Source organism: Miniopterus natalensis, chromosome 7, assembly GCF_054644295.1.
Source record: "Miniopterus natalensis isolate mMinNat1 chromosome 7, mMinNat1.hap1, whole genome shotgun sequence".
NCBI classification, from domain to species: domain Eukaryota; kingdom Metazoa; phylum Chordata; class Mammalia; order Chiroptera; family Miniopteridae; genus Miniopterus; species Miniopterus natalensis.
In genome coordinates, this window is record NC_142087.1 from 69,175,137 (window position 1) to 69,188,021 (window position 12,885).

Genomic DNA, 12,885 nt, shown 5'->3' on the forward strand with positions numbered 1-12,885 from the left:
CCCGCGTGCAGTACGGCTACTGCCGGCTCCTGGCCGCAGAGCACATCCTTCCTGTGCCATGCGCACCCGCACCCTCACCCTCACCTTCACCCTGCAAGCGGGCGGGGGCGCCCTGAGAACCCGGCCGGGGTGAGGGCGGTGCTGGCGGCGCCGGTGACAAGGGTGGGGGTGGGGCGGGGGGGAGACAAGGGTCCGGAGGTCTGCGCGCTGCGCCTGCGAGGAGGGAGGTGGTGCGCGGAGCCGGAAAGGTCTGAGCATCCGAAGCCTTTGCAATGCCCGTTCCAACCCCCTTCCAGCAAAGCCGAAGCTACAACAGGCATCGCTCCTGCTCATGCCTCCGCACCCCGCGGCGAGGGTGTGGGGGCCGGGGGGGGGGGGGGGCTCGGGCTCGCCGCTCCCTCTTGCGGGATCGGGAGGCAGCTGCGGCGGGAGGCGCCCCGATGCGCCCGGGGCGCGAGGAGCTCTGCGCGCGAGCGAGGCGTCGAGCACGGGAAGAAGAACGCGAACGCGGGGACGGGGCGAGGGGCCGCGTACACCCCTGCTTTCCATCCCCCGGCGGGAGGATGGGTGGCTTTCGGGGACGGTTGTCCAGGCGCCGGGCTCGCTATAGGGAGACGTCAGAGCTCTCGGGTCCGCGGTGGGGGCGCCCCCAGCTCCCCCCCCCCCCCCCCCCGCCTCCCGTATAAAGTCGGGCCCGGCGGAGGCTGCGGCAGTGGCGCGGGGACAGCGGCGCTCCTCCGAGGTGCGGTCCCGCGCTCGCTCCCGCGCCCCGCCTCTCCTCGCGCTCCCAGGGCTCCGGTCGGGACCATGCGCGGCCGCGAGCTGCCGCTCGTCCTGCTGGCGCTGGTCCTCTGCCAGGCGCCCCGGGGACCCGCCGCCCCCGTGCCCGCGGAGACCGTCCTGGCCAAGATGTACCCGCGCGGTAACCACTGGGCGGTGGGTGAGTGTCCGGCGCGCTCGAGTCTTCCGCGGGACCGGCCAGCGCCGGGGGCGGTTTCTCCGTCTCTCCGCGTGTCTGTGGCTCGGCTTTGGGGGCTGGGTTTGCTCCGAGCTTTCCACGCGAACACCGGCAACTCCTTTCTCCCCAAACTCCACCCCACCTTTCCGCATCCTGGGCGGCTGTCGGTCCCCCGGCGGCCGCGCGGGCCGTGCCCTGGGGCTTCCCTCTTCCCCGGCGCCCGAGCGAGCGCGCGGCTCCCCAAAACACCCAGCCCTACGCGGAGGAGCCCGCCTTCCCCACGCCTCCTTTCCCCGGCACCGCTCTCTCCCTGAACAACTTTGGGAAGCGGGGTCCCCGAGCGAATCTCGGAGCCCGGGTCCAGCCGGGCGGCCTCCACTCTGACCCGAGGGAACCCGGCGGCGGCTTTGCGCCCCGGCGGAGAGCCGCAGGTGGGGGCCCCGGGCGCGCGCCCGTCCTGGGTGTTAGGTCTGTCTGCGCAGCCAGCAGCGCCTGAACGCCGCCTCGGTCGCTCTTGAACCCTCTCAGCCCTTCGCCTCTGCAGGGATTGTTTTTCTCTGCCCTTCTGCCCAACCCTCCCCCTCCCCCCCCCTTGACATCCAGCAGTCTTGGCGCTCGAGGAATCGCTCCTGCTCTCCACGTGGATCCAGGGCTCTCTGTCCCCTGAGCCCTGCTTTTCTCCACCTCTCTGGACCTACGACCTCACCCTCTCCCCTAGCTCCTTCCTCTTTTCCTCTGCCAACAAGCCCTGCTCTTCAGGCCCCGGCTTGGAGGTTCGCTCGTCCGCGCCCCAGGACCCCCAGCGGCCAGAGCCGGGTGTGAGTAACTGGGAGGCAGGGAGCGGTTCTGAAGCCCTAAGCTCGCCCAAACGACACCCCGGGACTCCGGCCACGCCAAGCATAGCCTCTGGCAAATGCAAAGCGCCCAGCTTCCTTAGAAATCTCTCCATAAAGCCAACTACAGCAACCCCAACATTTCCTGAGAGGCTGGTCATCCCTAAAGAGATTTAAGGGTGGTGGTGGTGGTGATGGTGATGGTGGTGGTGGTGATGGTGGTTGTGGTGGTGTTTGTGTATGTTGGTTTCTATTTCCTTAGTCATCTACTTAGAGTGGGGCAGGGTGTGTTGGAAAGATACTTACTAATTCACATATTTCAGACAAATCTCAGATTCTCTGTGTGAAGACAGGATAAATTTAAGGAAAGGGGCGAGGCTGGATGGGTCACTTCCTCAGCACCTCTGTGTTGTGTATGCTTCTCTCAGAGAATCGAAAGCGCCTGATTGCAATTGAGTGGTTTTCACTGTCGATGAGTCATTGGCCAGGTCTGACAGCCTCGGGTTGGAAGCATTTGTGATCCCCCCCGGGACAGGGGAACCCAGGAGTCTGGTATGGAGAGGAGAGGTTGGGATTGGTGAAGATTAAAAACAACAACAACAACAATTGTCCTCAAGAAAGGGCACTTAGAAGGTTTTAAAAAAGCCAAACCTAGAATTGATACTTAAAAGTGCTTCTGGGACCTTAGAGCTAGTGACCATTGTGCAGTCCAGCCACCAGCTGGTGGGTTCGAAAGGTGAAATGAAACTTTCAGATTTCCAACCTCTTTTTGCTTGTCCATATATTTTGTACTAAAAAGGCTTTATTGCCCAGCCAGCGTGGCTCAGCAGTTGAGCACTGACCTAGGATCCAAGAGACAGCTGTGTGATTCCTGGTCAGGGCACATGCCTGGGTTTGGGGCTTGATCCCCAGCTGGGGGCATGCAGGAAGCAGCCTATCAGTGATTCTCTCATCACCGATGTTTCTATCTCTCTCTCTCTTCCCCTCTTCCTCTCTCTGAAATCAGTAAAAACATATCGTTAAAAAATAAAATAAAAAGGCTTTATTATTAGGTAACCATTGCAGGCCAAAAGGACAAGAAAGTTAGTTGGGAAGCTAGAACCATGTTATTTCTGGTGCAAGCCAACCCCTATTGCCGTAGCTACAGAGCACATCTGTCCCCAGGTCATTAGGGCTTCTGGCATTTAATCACCCTTTGTGGTGGTGCTTGGGCATTCCTCACCCAAAAGCATACGGACTGGTGGCAACCTTACATTTCCTTATTGCTCTCAAACACACTCTTTCCTTTTTCTCCCTTGGCTGGCTGTGCAGAATTAAGGAAGACTAAAGGGAAGAGAGAAGAGAAAGAGAAACTCACATTTGGGTCTAAAATGACATTGTGGTTGAGCAAAAGTTGCCTTTGGGCAGACATGCTCTCTGGGGGAATGTGAGTGTTCACGAGCAGGAATGATGTTCGGTTTTAAATTTAGCTTTCTACTCTCCTAAGTAAATGCCTGTCAGCCTCAATCACTGAGGACATACTGTTTAGTTATAATTACATCAAACTAAAGCTACATTTTGCTGTCCACAAGGAGGCGGTCAGCACAAATTTGCAGGTTTAAGTGAATTGCGTCTCTTCGTTGAGAGGAGCATGGTGTGGCAACCGAATACAAGTTATGAAATTGAAAACTTAACAAATTCTTATCTCGCTTGAAGCTCTTGGAAATGTTTTATGTGTGTGTGTGTGTTGACAATATAGGTCAACGCTAGCACTGGTGGTGACTCTAACTTCGATGTGTGGCCTGCCCTTGAATTCTGAACTCCTGTGCTCAGCTACGGAATGGTTTGACATTGTAATACTGCTCCAGAAACCGAAACAGAGTTTAAGTATCTGTCCAGAAAAACTAGCTCCTCGAAGTACTCAGCACTTTGTCTTAATGGGTCGTTCCCTGAGTTCGGGCAATCTTCAACTTTTGAGTTCAAGAAAATTCATTTATATTTCAAATCTGCCATTTTAGTGGTATTTTTAAGTGATTTAAAAGGACAAAAGCTTTTTTCCCTTTGGGCATGGTTTTATTTTTTTAAGTGCCTGTCTTGTCCATGCTGAGCTCTCCATTATTATGATATGAACAGATAACAAAAGATGATGGGAGAAGAGGTGGAAGTGGGCATAGCATCCATGTTGCCATAGAGATGATTATTTGGTTGACAGTTGCCAGCTCACTGTGAAATAGGGCCCAGGGAATGTGTGCCTCCCTGGGATGTTGTAGATGCTTCCCTCTCCTTAATGACCAGTCTGTGGATCTGGGGGTGGGGATATGAACACTACTCAACCATCAAATATGTAAATATCAAAAATTCAAAAAAATGTCACAAGGATCTATATTAAATCAATCACATGGTTTTTAGAAAAGTCCACAAAATTATTCAGGCACGACAAAAATGAAGTTCTTGTTTGTAAAAACATCTCCGGCGCCCCTCTGTTTCATTGGCAATAACGCCTTGCTCCTTTCCAGCATGCTTACAAGATGACAGGATGTGATGGAAGGAAAGGGCGACCGAGGTCATTACTGGGGGCATCAGATTCTAATCCTGCTTTTCCATCACCATGATTCAATTTTCTCCGTGTATATAAAGTCAAATGCTTCTCTACTTCCTGGGAAGTTGTGCAACATAAGCACTGTTATGGCTAAATGCAGGGTTATTTTGTGGATATCCAGGCACCAAGTTGACCAAGCAGAGAAGTGAGGAGCCAGTCATTCAGGATTCCTTCAGTGGGACAGTGTCCTTAAGAGGGAGCCTTGAAATTGTGGGAAGTGTCATAAGTGACTTGACAAGTGCTCACATGGTTTGCAGTAAAACCTCATTTTAAGGCTCCCTGATACTCACAGAGCTAATTTTCTGAGTCACAGAAAGAGTCATGATGTACAGCTGTATGATCCCTATTTTTTTTTAAATCTTCACTAGAGAATATTTTTTCCATTGCTTTTCAGAGAGAGCAGAAGGGGGAGAGAGAGAGAGAGAAACATGGATGTGAGAGAGACACATTGATTGGTTGCCTCCCACACACGCCCCAGCCAGGGCCAGGGATCGAGCCTGCAACTGAGGTTCCCGTGGCTGGAATCGAACCTGGGACCCTTCAGTCCTTGGGTCGCTGCTCTAACCATTGAGCAAACCCAGCTAGGATGATCCCTATTTTTTAAAATAATGTTAGAAAGCCTTTTGTGGACCTTATCCTTATTGCCAGACCCCAGAATGATTTCTCACTGCCTTATAGTCTTAGGGTGTTCAAAGACTTCAAAGCAGTATAATATAGTAGAACCTTTTCTTACATGTATGTGACTTTTGGCAAGCCTCGTTTTCATCAGACTTATAGGGTGGATCAAATGAAATGATCCGCATTTAGACATTCTGTAAACAGTACATTGCATCACGCAGGCCAGCAATGAAGTCATAGTGAGGGCTTCTCTGGGAAGGGGCTCTTTCTATTCTGTGTGACTGAGGTCTGTCAAACATTATTCCCATGATGTTTCCCATAAATACTTCTAGTGCCAGTCAATGGTGGAGCCACAGAGAGCTCTCATCTTGTGGCCTTTAAATAAAAAGCATGATAGTTTCCTGGCCTGCATGGCTCAGTGGTTGAGCAACGACTCATGAACCAGGAGGTCACCGTTCCATTCCTGGTCAGGGCACATGCCCGCCTGGGGGGCTCCATCCCCAGTAGGGGGCGTCGTGCAGGAGGCAGCTGATTGATGTTTCTACAAACTGTAATTTCTAGGTGGCTCTCTCTCCCTCTCCCTTCCTCTCTCTGAAATATCAATTTTAAAAAGCACGATAATTTTATTAATATTAGAAATTTGAAAAAACTATAAAAGCTGATTATAGAGAGAGAGGAAAAATTGAATGAAGAAAGTATATAAGATAATGTGAGGACATTTAAGCAATGGGCTAAGGTGTTAAGAATGCAGACCTTGAATTCCCTACCTCCTTTGACTCTATGGCTGTCCCCACTTGCATACAAGAGTTTCTATGGTTTTAGTGGTTTGGCCTTCTGCACAGTAACTTTTGTTAATTTACACGGACCGGACACATCCCTGGAGCCTCTGATAGAGGTTCGCTGACCACATTAGACATCTGAGAGAAAATTCTGCATTTATGTGGCTGGGGAATGTCGTGCAGAACTTGTTGTCAACTGGTTTTTCATTACATGCTTTACAAACTGTAATTTCTAGGTGGTGCTTCCTAGATTCAATCTCCGCTAAGTTCTGAGAAAGTTGAAATGAGAAATTCCTTTGGTACATTTGTATTACAGATAAGAGATAAACAACACCTTTCTTTTTTTTTTAATCGCACAAAGAAAAACATCGAGACTTTTCTTTGCAGTAGCAATTTCAAATTGGCTGGGGAGGGTGCCTCAATTCCACCATTCAGTTGGGAATGGAACTCAGTGCAACAGAATTGGTGATAAAATTTTAGATACGGAAGGTTCCTTAGATTTCATCTAGTCCACCCTGTTCATTTCCCAGTTGAGAAATTGAAGCATGGGGATGCCAGATGACTTGGCAGAGGTCACCTAGCTCGTTAGCAGAAAAGGCTGGGACCAAACTGGGGCTCCAGAATCGCAGGTCTGAATTCTGTGGGCTCATTTCTCATTTTGAACAGAAAGCAAAAGCAGTCATTTATGAAACTAACTCTTAAGAATAAAATGTTACTTATTCTGCATTTAAGAGCAAGCAGCACGAACATAATTGGGGTCCTTTTAAATTTTTCGTTCATTCGTTGCTCTGAGTTAAATTTGTGGCATTCTGTTTTTGTTGTTTTACAGGGCACTTAATGGGGAAAAAGAGCTCCGGAGAGTCCCCACTTGCTTACGAGGGAGGGAGCCTGAAGGACCAGCTGCGGGAGTACATCCTGTGGGAGGAAGCCGCAAGGAATCTGCTGAGCCTCCTGGAAGGAAAGGGGACCAGACGCCTTCGGTCACCTCCATGGGGTGCCCCTAGGTATTCTCCAGTCTACTCCGGATTCCTTGGATAGCAAGAACTTTACAGATATGGGTTCAAGGCTCAAAGGTATAAGGAACCTCCTGGGGAAGTGGGAGTGGGGCTGGGGTGGGGGTGGGACGGGTTTGGGGAGAGTTGGAAGGAGGGGAAGGGAAGGGAAGAATAAAGTTTCGGCCACAAGTCTTCACAGCCACTACACTGGGCCGACACCAGTGCACACCAAGGAAATTAGTAGACAACTGTCACACCATCTTTTCTTTTCATTGTAATAGATTATTTTTCCTCTTAGCACATTAAAATGCTGTTGGTGCAAAACTCCAGTTTAGGGGTTTTATTAGCATGCCAGGCCCGACCAGAATATTTTGCTAGTGAGGCCGTATTTGAGTAAATCCCTGTGGGTCTGCAGATATGGTTTATTTTTAATGGACACTTGGGAAGGAACCTCTTCATAGATGTTTTTAGAAGAGAGCTTTCTCGTTTGTGATCTTTTATGCAAAATGGTACTCCTTTTTTTATATAATTTTTTTTTATGTCTTTGTTGATTTCAGAGAGAGAAAGGGAGAGGGAGAGAGAGAGAGATAGAAACATCAATGATGAGAGTCATTGATCGGCTGCCTCCTGCATGTCCCCCACTGGGGATGGAGCTGGCAACCCTGGCATGTGCCCTGACCGGGAATCGAACCCCTATCTCCAGGATCACAGGTCGATGCTCAACTGCTGAGCCACACCGGCCGGGCCAAAATGGTATTTCTTCATTTTTGTTCCAAGATTTCTGAGTTCAGGTGTCATCCTAGTATTTCAAAACTTGGTGAACATATCTAAGGGCAACTGATTTTGTCCTGTATATGATTTTACGGAGGACAGGGGAGTACAATTCTACCAAACTGGCATTGCTTAGATACAGGGACAGTCAACGAGTTAAAAGAGAAGAAAACAAGATAGCCAAAAATGAACCAATTCTCATTAACTGTTAAGAAGCTCCCATGAAATTTATGATAAAAGGCAAAAATGATTGGAATACTAGAAGTAACAATAATAGCTAATTTTATTGAGCATGTACTATAAGTACTGGGAGAGGCAGTTTACCTGCCTCTGGCCTGTTAATGCCCACAGCTGTCTTAGGAGGAAGACTCAGGAAGATTCTATCATTGGCTCCGTTGCAGAGCCTCAGGAGGAAACCGAGACGCTCACACAGCTTTTCACTGGTGAAACCAGGACAGGAGCCTGTGCTGTCTGCCTGGACAGTGTGCTGCCAGGACACGCATCTTCTCGGGCATGGTCCTCGCTGATCTTACATAAAAAGGGTGCAGGGTGTGGTCGCGTCTCGCTTCCCGCTTTTCTGATAATAAACAGGACTGCTGCTCACTCGCAGGGCGTGGGGCGCTGGCTCCTTCGCGTTTCCCTGTGGCTAACTCTCAGGCTGACCGCCCCTTTCCAGAGGCTCGGCTGCCTCTCTGGAGGGGGCTGTGTGCTTCACTGCCCTTTGGCCCACTGTGGCTTCTTTAGGCTAAACTCAAGCTAAAAATTCATTTGTGGCATTAAGTACTTAGAATGTCTCTAGAAGCCTTTGTTCAGAAAGAAAATCTGGATTAAATCAATCAATACAGATATAAGTAACAACTCCATATGAAGCCCTGAGCGATTCTCTTGCCCACACCTGTAGGATAGGTATCACAGGTGTTGCACGACCAGCTCCCTGTGTGTGTGTGTGTGTGTGTGTGTGTGTGTGTGTGTGTGTGTGTACATCACAGGGCTCTGAGGGCTCCAGGATTAGTGATTGGCTTAACTTCTGGTTGGCCAGGCCTTTTTTTGGTCAGGTTCTTTGCGGGACATCCCATGGATGGGTGGCCAACAGCCGTGCCTTCTCTTTTGTCTCAAGGGTAACACCAATCCCCACCACAAACCCCTCTAAAATAATTTTACAAACGCTGACCTGGACTTACCTTCATAGCTCGTTCATCAAAGACACACACAGTCACGGCATTCATCTGTAGGGCCTCACTTTTGAACTAAACAGCAATATCTACTTTGAGTTGCTTTCCTCCCCAAAACCTGGCTCTGCATAACTTTGGATTGTTATGAAAATTCAGCTCCTTCCTCTAGGATGGGAACTTCCCCACCACATTCAGTAGAATAGTCTGTAAGCGCGAAGGCAATTACCAAACAATAGCTCTAATCAGCCCTGAGCTGCAGTAGCGTGGGGTGGACTGAGTGGACCGCCACAGGGAGTGACTGCTTCCAGGGGACAATATTGACCAGTATTCAGCGTGACCTGAAAAGAAGTCGTCTTGATATAACCAGGCCTCGCTTTTCTACTATATCTTTTTATGCCTTGTTCTTCCTCTTACAAGCTTAGAAAGCCCATCCTGTTTGATTCCACCCCCGAGTTGAGTAATTAGCTATTGATATTGCTACCATTCTTTTGAATACATTTCCTGGTAACAGGAAAAACAAATCCAGCAGTTAGTTTTGTATGTGCATAGACCAAAACAGCTCACTCCCCTGGCTTTGGAAATTCTGCCTCAGTGAAAGTATGTTGTCATAAAAAAAAAAAAAAATGAGGACATCTTACAGTTGTCTTACTCAAAGAAGACATACCAAGAGAATAGTTTCTATTAGAAATCCATATATCACTGGGTGTTAGAAAGAAGTTTAGTAACTTAGCCAGGCATTGCCAGAATTAGCAGCAGGAGTTTTCAGAGGCTGAAGGACTTTTCTTAAAAACTATCCATATATTCTCTCCTTTCCCACTTCAGTTATAAGACATCAAGTCCTGTTGCCATCTCTCCCAGAGTTGTAGTTGGAAACACTAGGCATCTTCCTATGTTTTGATGACAATGATCTTGACTTAATTCAGAAAAGATCTGTGCAAACGTGCACTGAATCTAGATTAAAATATCATGGCAAACAAGCTCCAGAACTTTATCAGCGATTATGGCCAATTATTTTCAAGGTTAAACTTCATCTTCTTTTCACTGTATCCTTCAATAAAGGTTGAAGTTGCCCTTTGGGTCTCTCTTGTCATTTGGACCCAGTTCATTGTTCTTTTGCAGCCTCAGGTTTTTTCCTCTTATTTGGTGGACAGGAAAGGGACCTGGGGAATGTGCTGCCGAGGCTGTTATGGAAACGAAGGAAATGTTGCAAGTTTGCCCTCACTTTAAGAGACTCCTCCCACTGTCCCATCAAATCAGTACAGAGAATAGAAAGGTTTTACTTATTAATATGTGAAATGCTCCAGAGGAAGCTCCAAATATAGGAAAAGCAACATGCAACCAAGAATAAGTAAAATCCTCTGACCACCCTGACAGTTTCTTTAAGGAACAGAGGAATGTGGGCCCCCAGCTCCTCCTCCTCACCCCCTGCCTCCAGCCCTCGATCGTCCTGGGGTACACAATTCTTCTTTTCCTTCTGGCTTCACTTCCTCTCCCTTGAGCCACACCACTCAGATTCGATATTTTCAGCCAATGGGGCGGACTTCTATGGCCCCTTTTAGGACCTGCGGCTCATGATGACAGATGGTTGGCAGCATCTTCGGGCAGGCTGGCGACCCTTAATAGTGCATCCTGGGCTCGTGGAGGAGAGAAAGGTAATTGGCCCAGGTGGGAATTGAACCCCTGGCCTCATCATCACCTGGCCAAGAATTGAGCCAACGAGCAGGTAATAACTGGCCTGAGAAAATCGGTTCCTTAATTAGGAACAAATGGCTGGTCTGGATGTGAGAAACCTGAATTTCCAGAATTATGCTCTTGAAAGGCATAATAAACTCTAGTCTGGATGAAAAGTGTTTTCTCATCTCCGTGGGTAAAGCTGCTATATGGGAACAAAGAAGTATTTTTAAATGATAGCTTTTCATTCTTTCTTCAGTCTTAGTTAATTTGAACAGGAGCCACAGTGAGCAACCCACAGTACATTTAGAATTGGCAGAAGCCCAGATGAGCTTGTCTTCCCACGTTGCCCACACTATACCATGTATAGTCATGAGTTTATGATGTAAAATGTGTAATTCATAAACCAGCTTTGATTTGTGTAATGAGGTTTTGCCAAAAGAAGCCAAGTAAGAATTAAGATTCCACATTCCCTAAACGTCCCTCTACCCAGGTGCTACTTTAGACACAATTCATGGGGATAATACATTTAATTGTTAACATTAGTAAAAATATACCTGAGTCATATCAGAGTGCAAGTTATGTCAATATAACAAAAGGACCCCAAAATATAGTGGCTCCCCCAAAAGAGGAAGTTCATTTCTCTCTTGGGGACAGCTGTGGCTTTCGAGCATTAACGTGCTCAGTCAGAATCACCTCAGACTTGTCAAAGCGCAGGTTGCTGTGCCTCACCCCCCACACAGTCCAGATTCTGATTCAGTGGGTCAGGATAACCTAGGAGTTTGTCTTTCTAATTAGTTCCACATGATGCTGATGGTTTGTTGGGAATGGAGTTACTTCAAGTATCAGACTTCAGCATCACTTACTACACGTGCTTAAATCTTTCTAATATTTTAAAAAAATATTTTTAAATATTTAATTTTTTCTAATATATTTTTAAGTTGCTGATTTCTCTGCTCCAGGTTCTCAACATGAAGGAAGGAACCCCCAGCTGAACCAACAAGGACAGCCTCTCTCAAGCTAAACCAAACCCTTGAGAATGCATTCCACGGGCATCAACTCTACTGGATCACCCACCAGATTTCCTTTGTGCAAAATACTTAACTATTCTTGTATCTTTCAACCTTGACTAAATTCATGGTTTTCAAGCAGCATCTTCTGGTTTGAACTTGTTTTCTGTGAATAATTGTCCGTGAAGAGTCTTCCAATTAACGCTCTTTGAATCTAGGCTATGTGTCAGGGTTACGTTCCAGTCCCCGACCTGTACCATTCACATTAAAAGCTTAAACACATTGTCGAGAGGGCAGGTAATTCTCCTGTTTCAATTCCAAATGAGAGGACAGTGTGGCAGAGATTAGTAAAAAAACTTGACAATGAGCTTGTGTGCTCATTGATGAAGGCAGGCTGAATTTTTAGTTCTGGCCACTCGCTGAATCCTTGCAGTGACTTACCGACTTTCTAGAGGCTACTGCTAGAAGCTCATCCTCTATTATTACCATCAGGTGGACTAAGTTGGAGGTACAGGCTGGCCTGATTCATCACTTAACGGCTCCCATTTCTTCAGCCCTAACCATGACCAGATGTTTTGCTGAGGTTATTGAAACTCTCCTCAGAGCAGTCTGATAAGCTGAGAATAAACACTCACCCAATAGATGAGGAAACTGTGGGTTAGAGAGGCCAAGTGACTTGTCCAAGGTCACATAGTAGATGGAACCAGGATTCAAACATCCAAAGCCACCAGATTTTTTGCAGCATTTAATAGTTTCTACAATACCTCCCTTTCAGTAAATTTAAGTAGCACAGTTTCTTCAAATTTTCATTTCTGGCCTTGGAGTAGTTTCCACAGCTGGATTTAGTCAGGTCCATGGCAAAAGGAGAAGATACATTCAGGAGATTCCCTTCCATTTTCAGAGAACGTGGATTGGTGGTTCGTAACGCTCACCAGTCCCACATTTGTCACGACATTCACATGATGTTAACAGATTTGAAAGCTTCTTGCCATATGCTTAGATTTCCTTCATTTAGGGAAGTCACATTTGAAACAGTAAAGAGATTTATCCTGCTCTTATTTTGATTGTCAAAGAACAACATGAGATGGGTTCTTTCTAATTTCTTATAAAACCATGTTGATTCACAATTGATACAGAGCCAGACCCAGGGAAATATGTGAAATGTGCTTCAGCATCTTTCCACCTTCTACCTCTGGGACTCTCCTGGGTCTCTTTCCCAAGAACTCAATCCTGAGCTGTGTCAACTAACGTCTGCCATCCAGGTAATGGTGGAGGGGAAAGCCCTGTCAGAGGGATTCGCCCTCCGAAGGACATGGATGGTTGGCACTTCCAGCGGGCAGAGGAAGGCAGGGCTCTAGAACAACCCCATCCAGACTGACACTTGCTTGGCTGTCTCGTGAGAATAGATGTGACCGGCCCTGTGCTTTTAGTTGCAATCATTTTTTCTCCATGAGACCTGACCGAGAGACAGGAACAGCTCACTCAAACCTCCCGACCTTC

At 47.8% G+C, this 12,885-nt stretch overlaps 1 protein-coding gene across 1 annotated transcript; it reads left to right on the plus strand.

Moving 5' to 3' along the window:
- The first annotated feature begins 807 nt into the window (after nt 1–807).
- GRP (gastrin releasing peptide) lies at nt 808–11,418 on the plus strand. Its single transcript, XM_016223486.2, has 3 exons — nt 808–940; nt 6,596–6,839; nt 11,338–11,418. The coding sequence occupies exons 1-2, from the start codon at nt 808–810 to the stop codon at nt 6,802–6,804; spliced, it is 342 nt and encodes a 113-aa protein (XP_016078972.2). The 3' UTR covers nt 6,805–6,839; nt 11,338–11,418.
- The last annotated feature ends 1,467 nt before the right edge of the window (nt 11,419–12,885 follow it).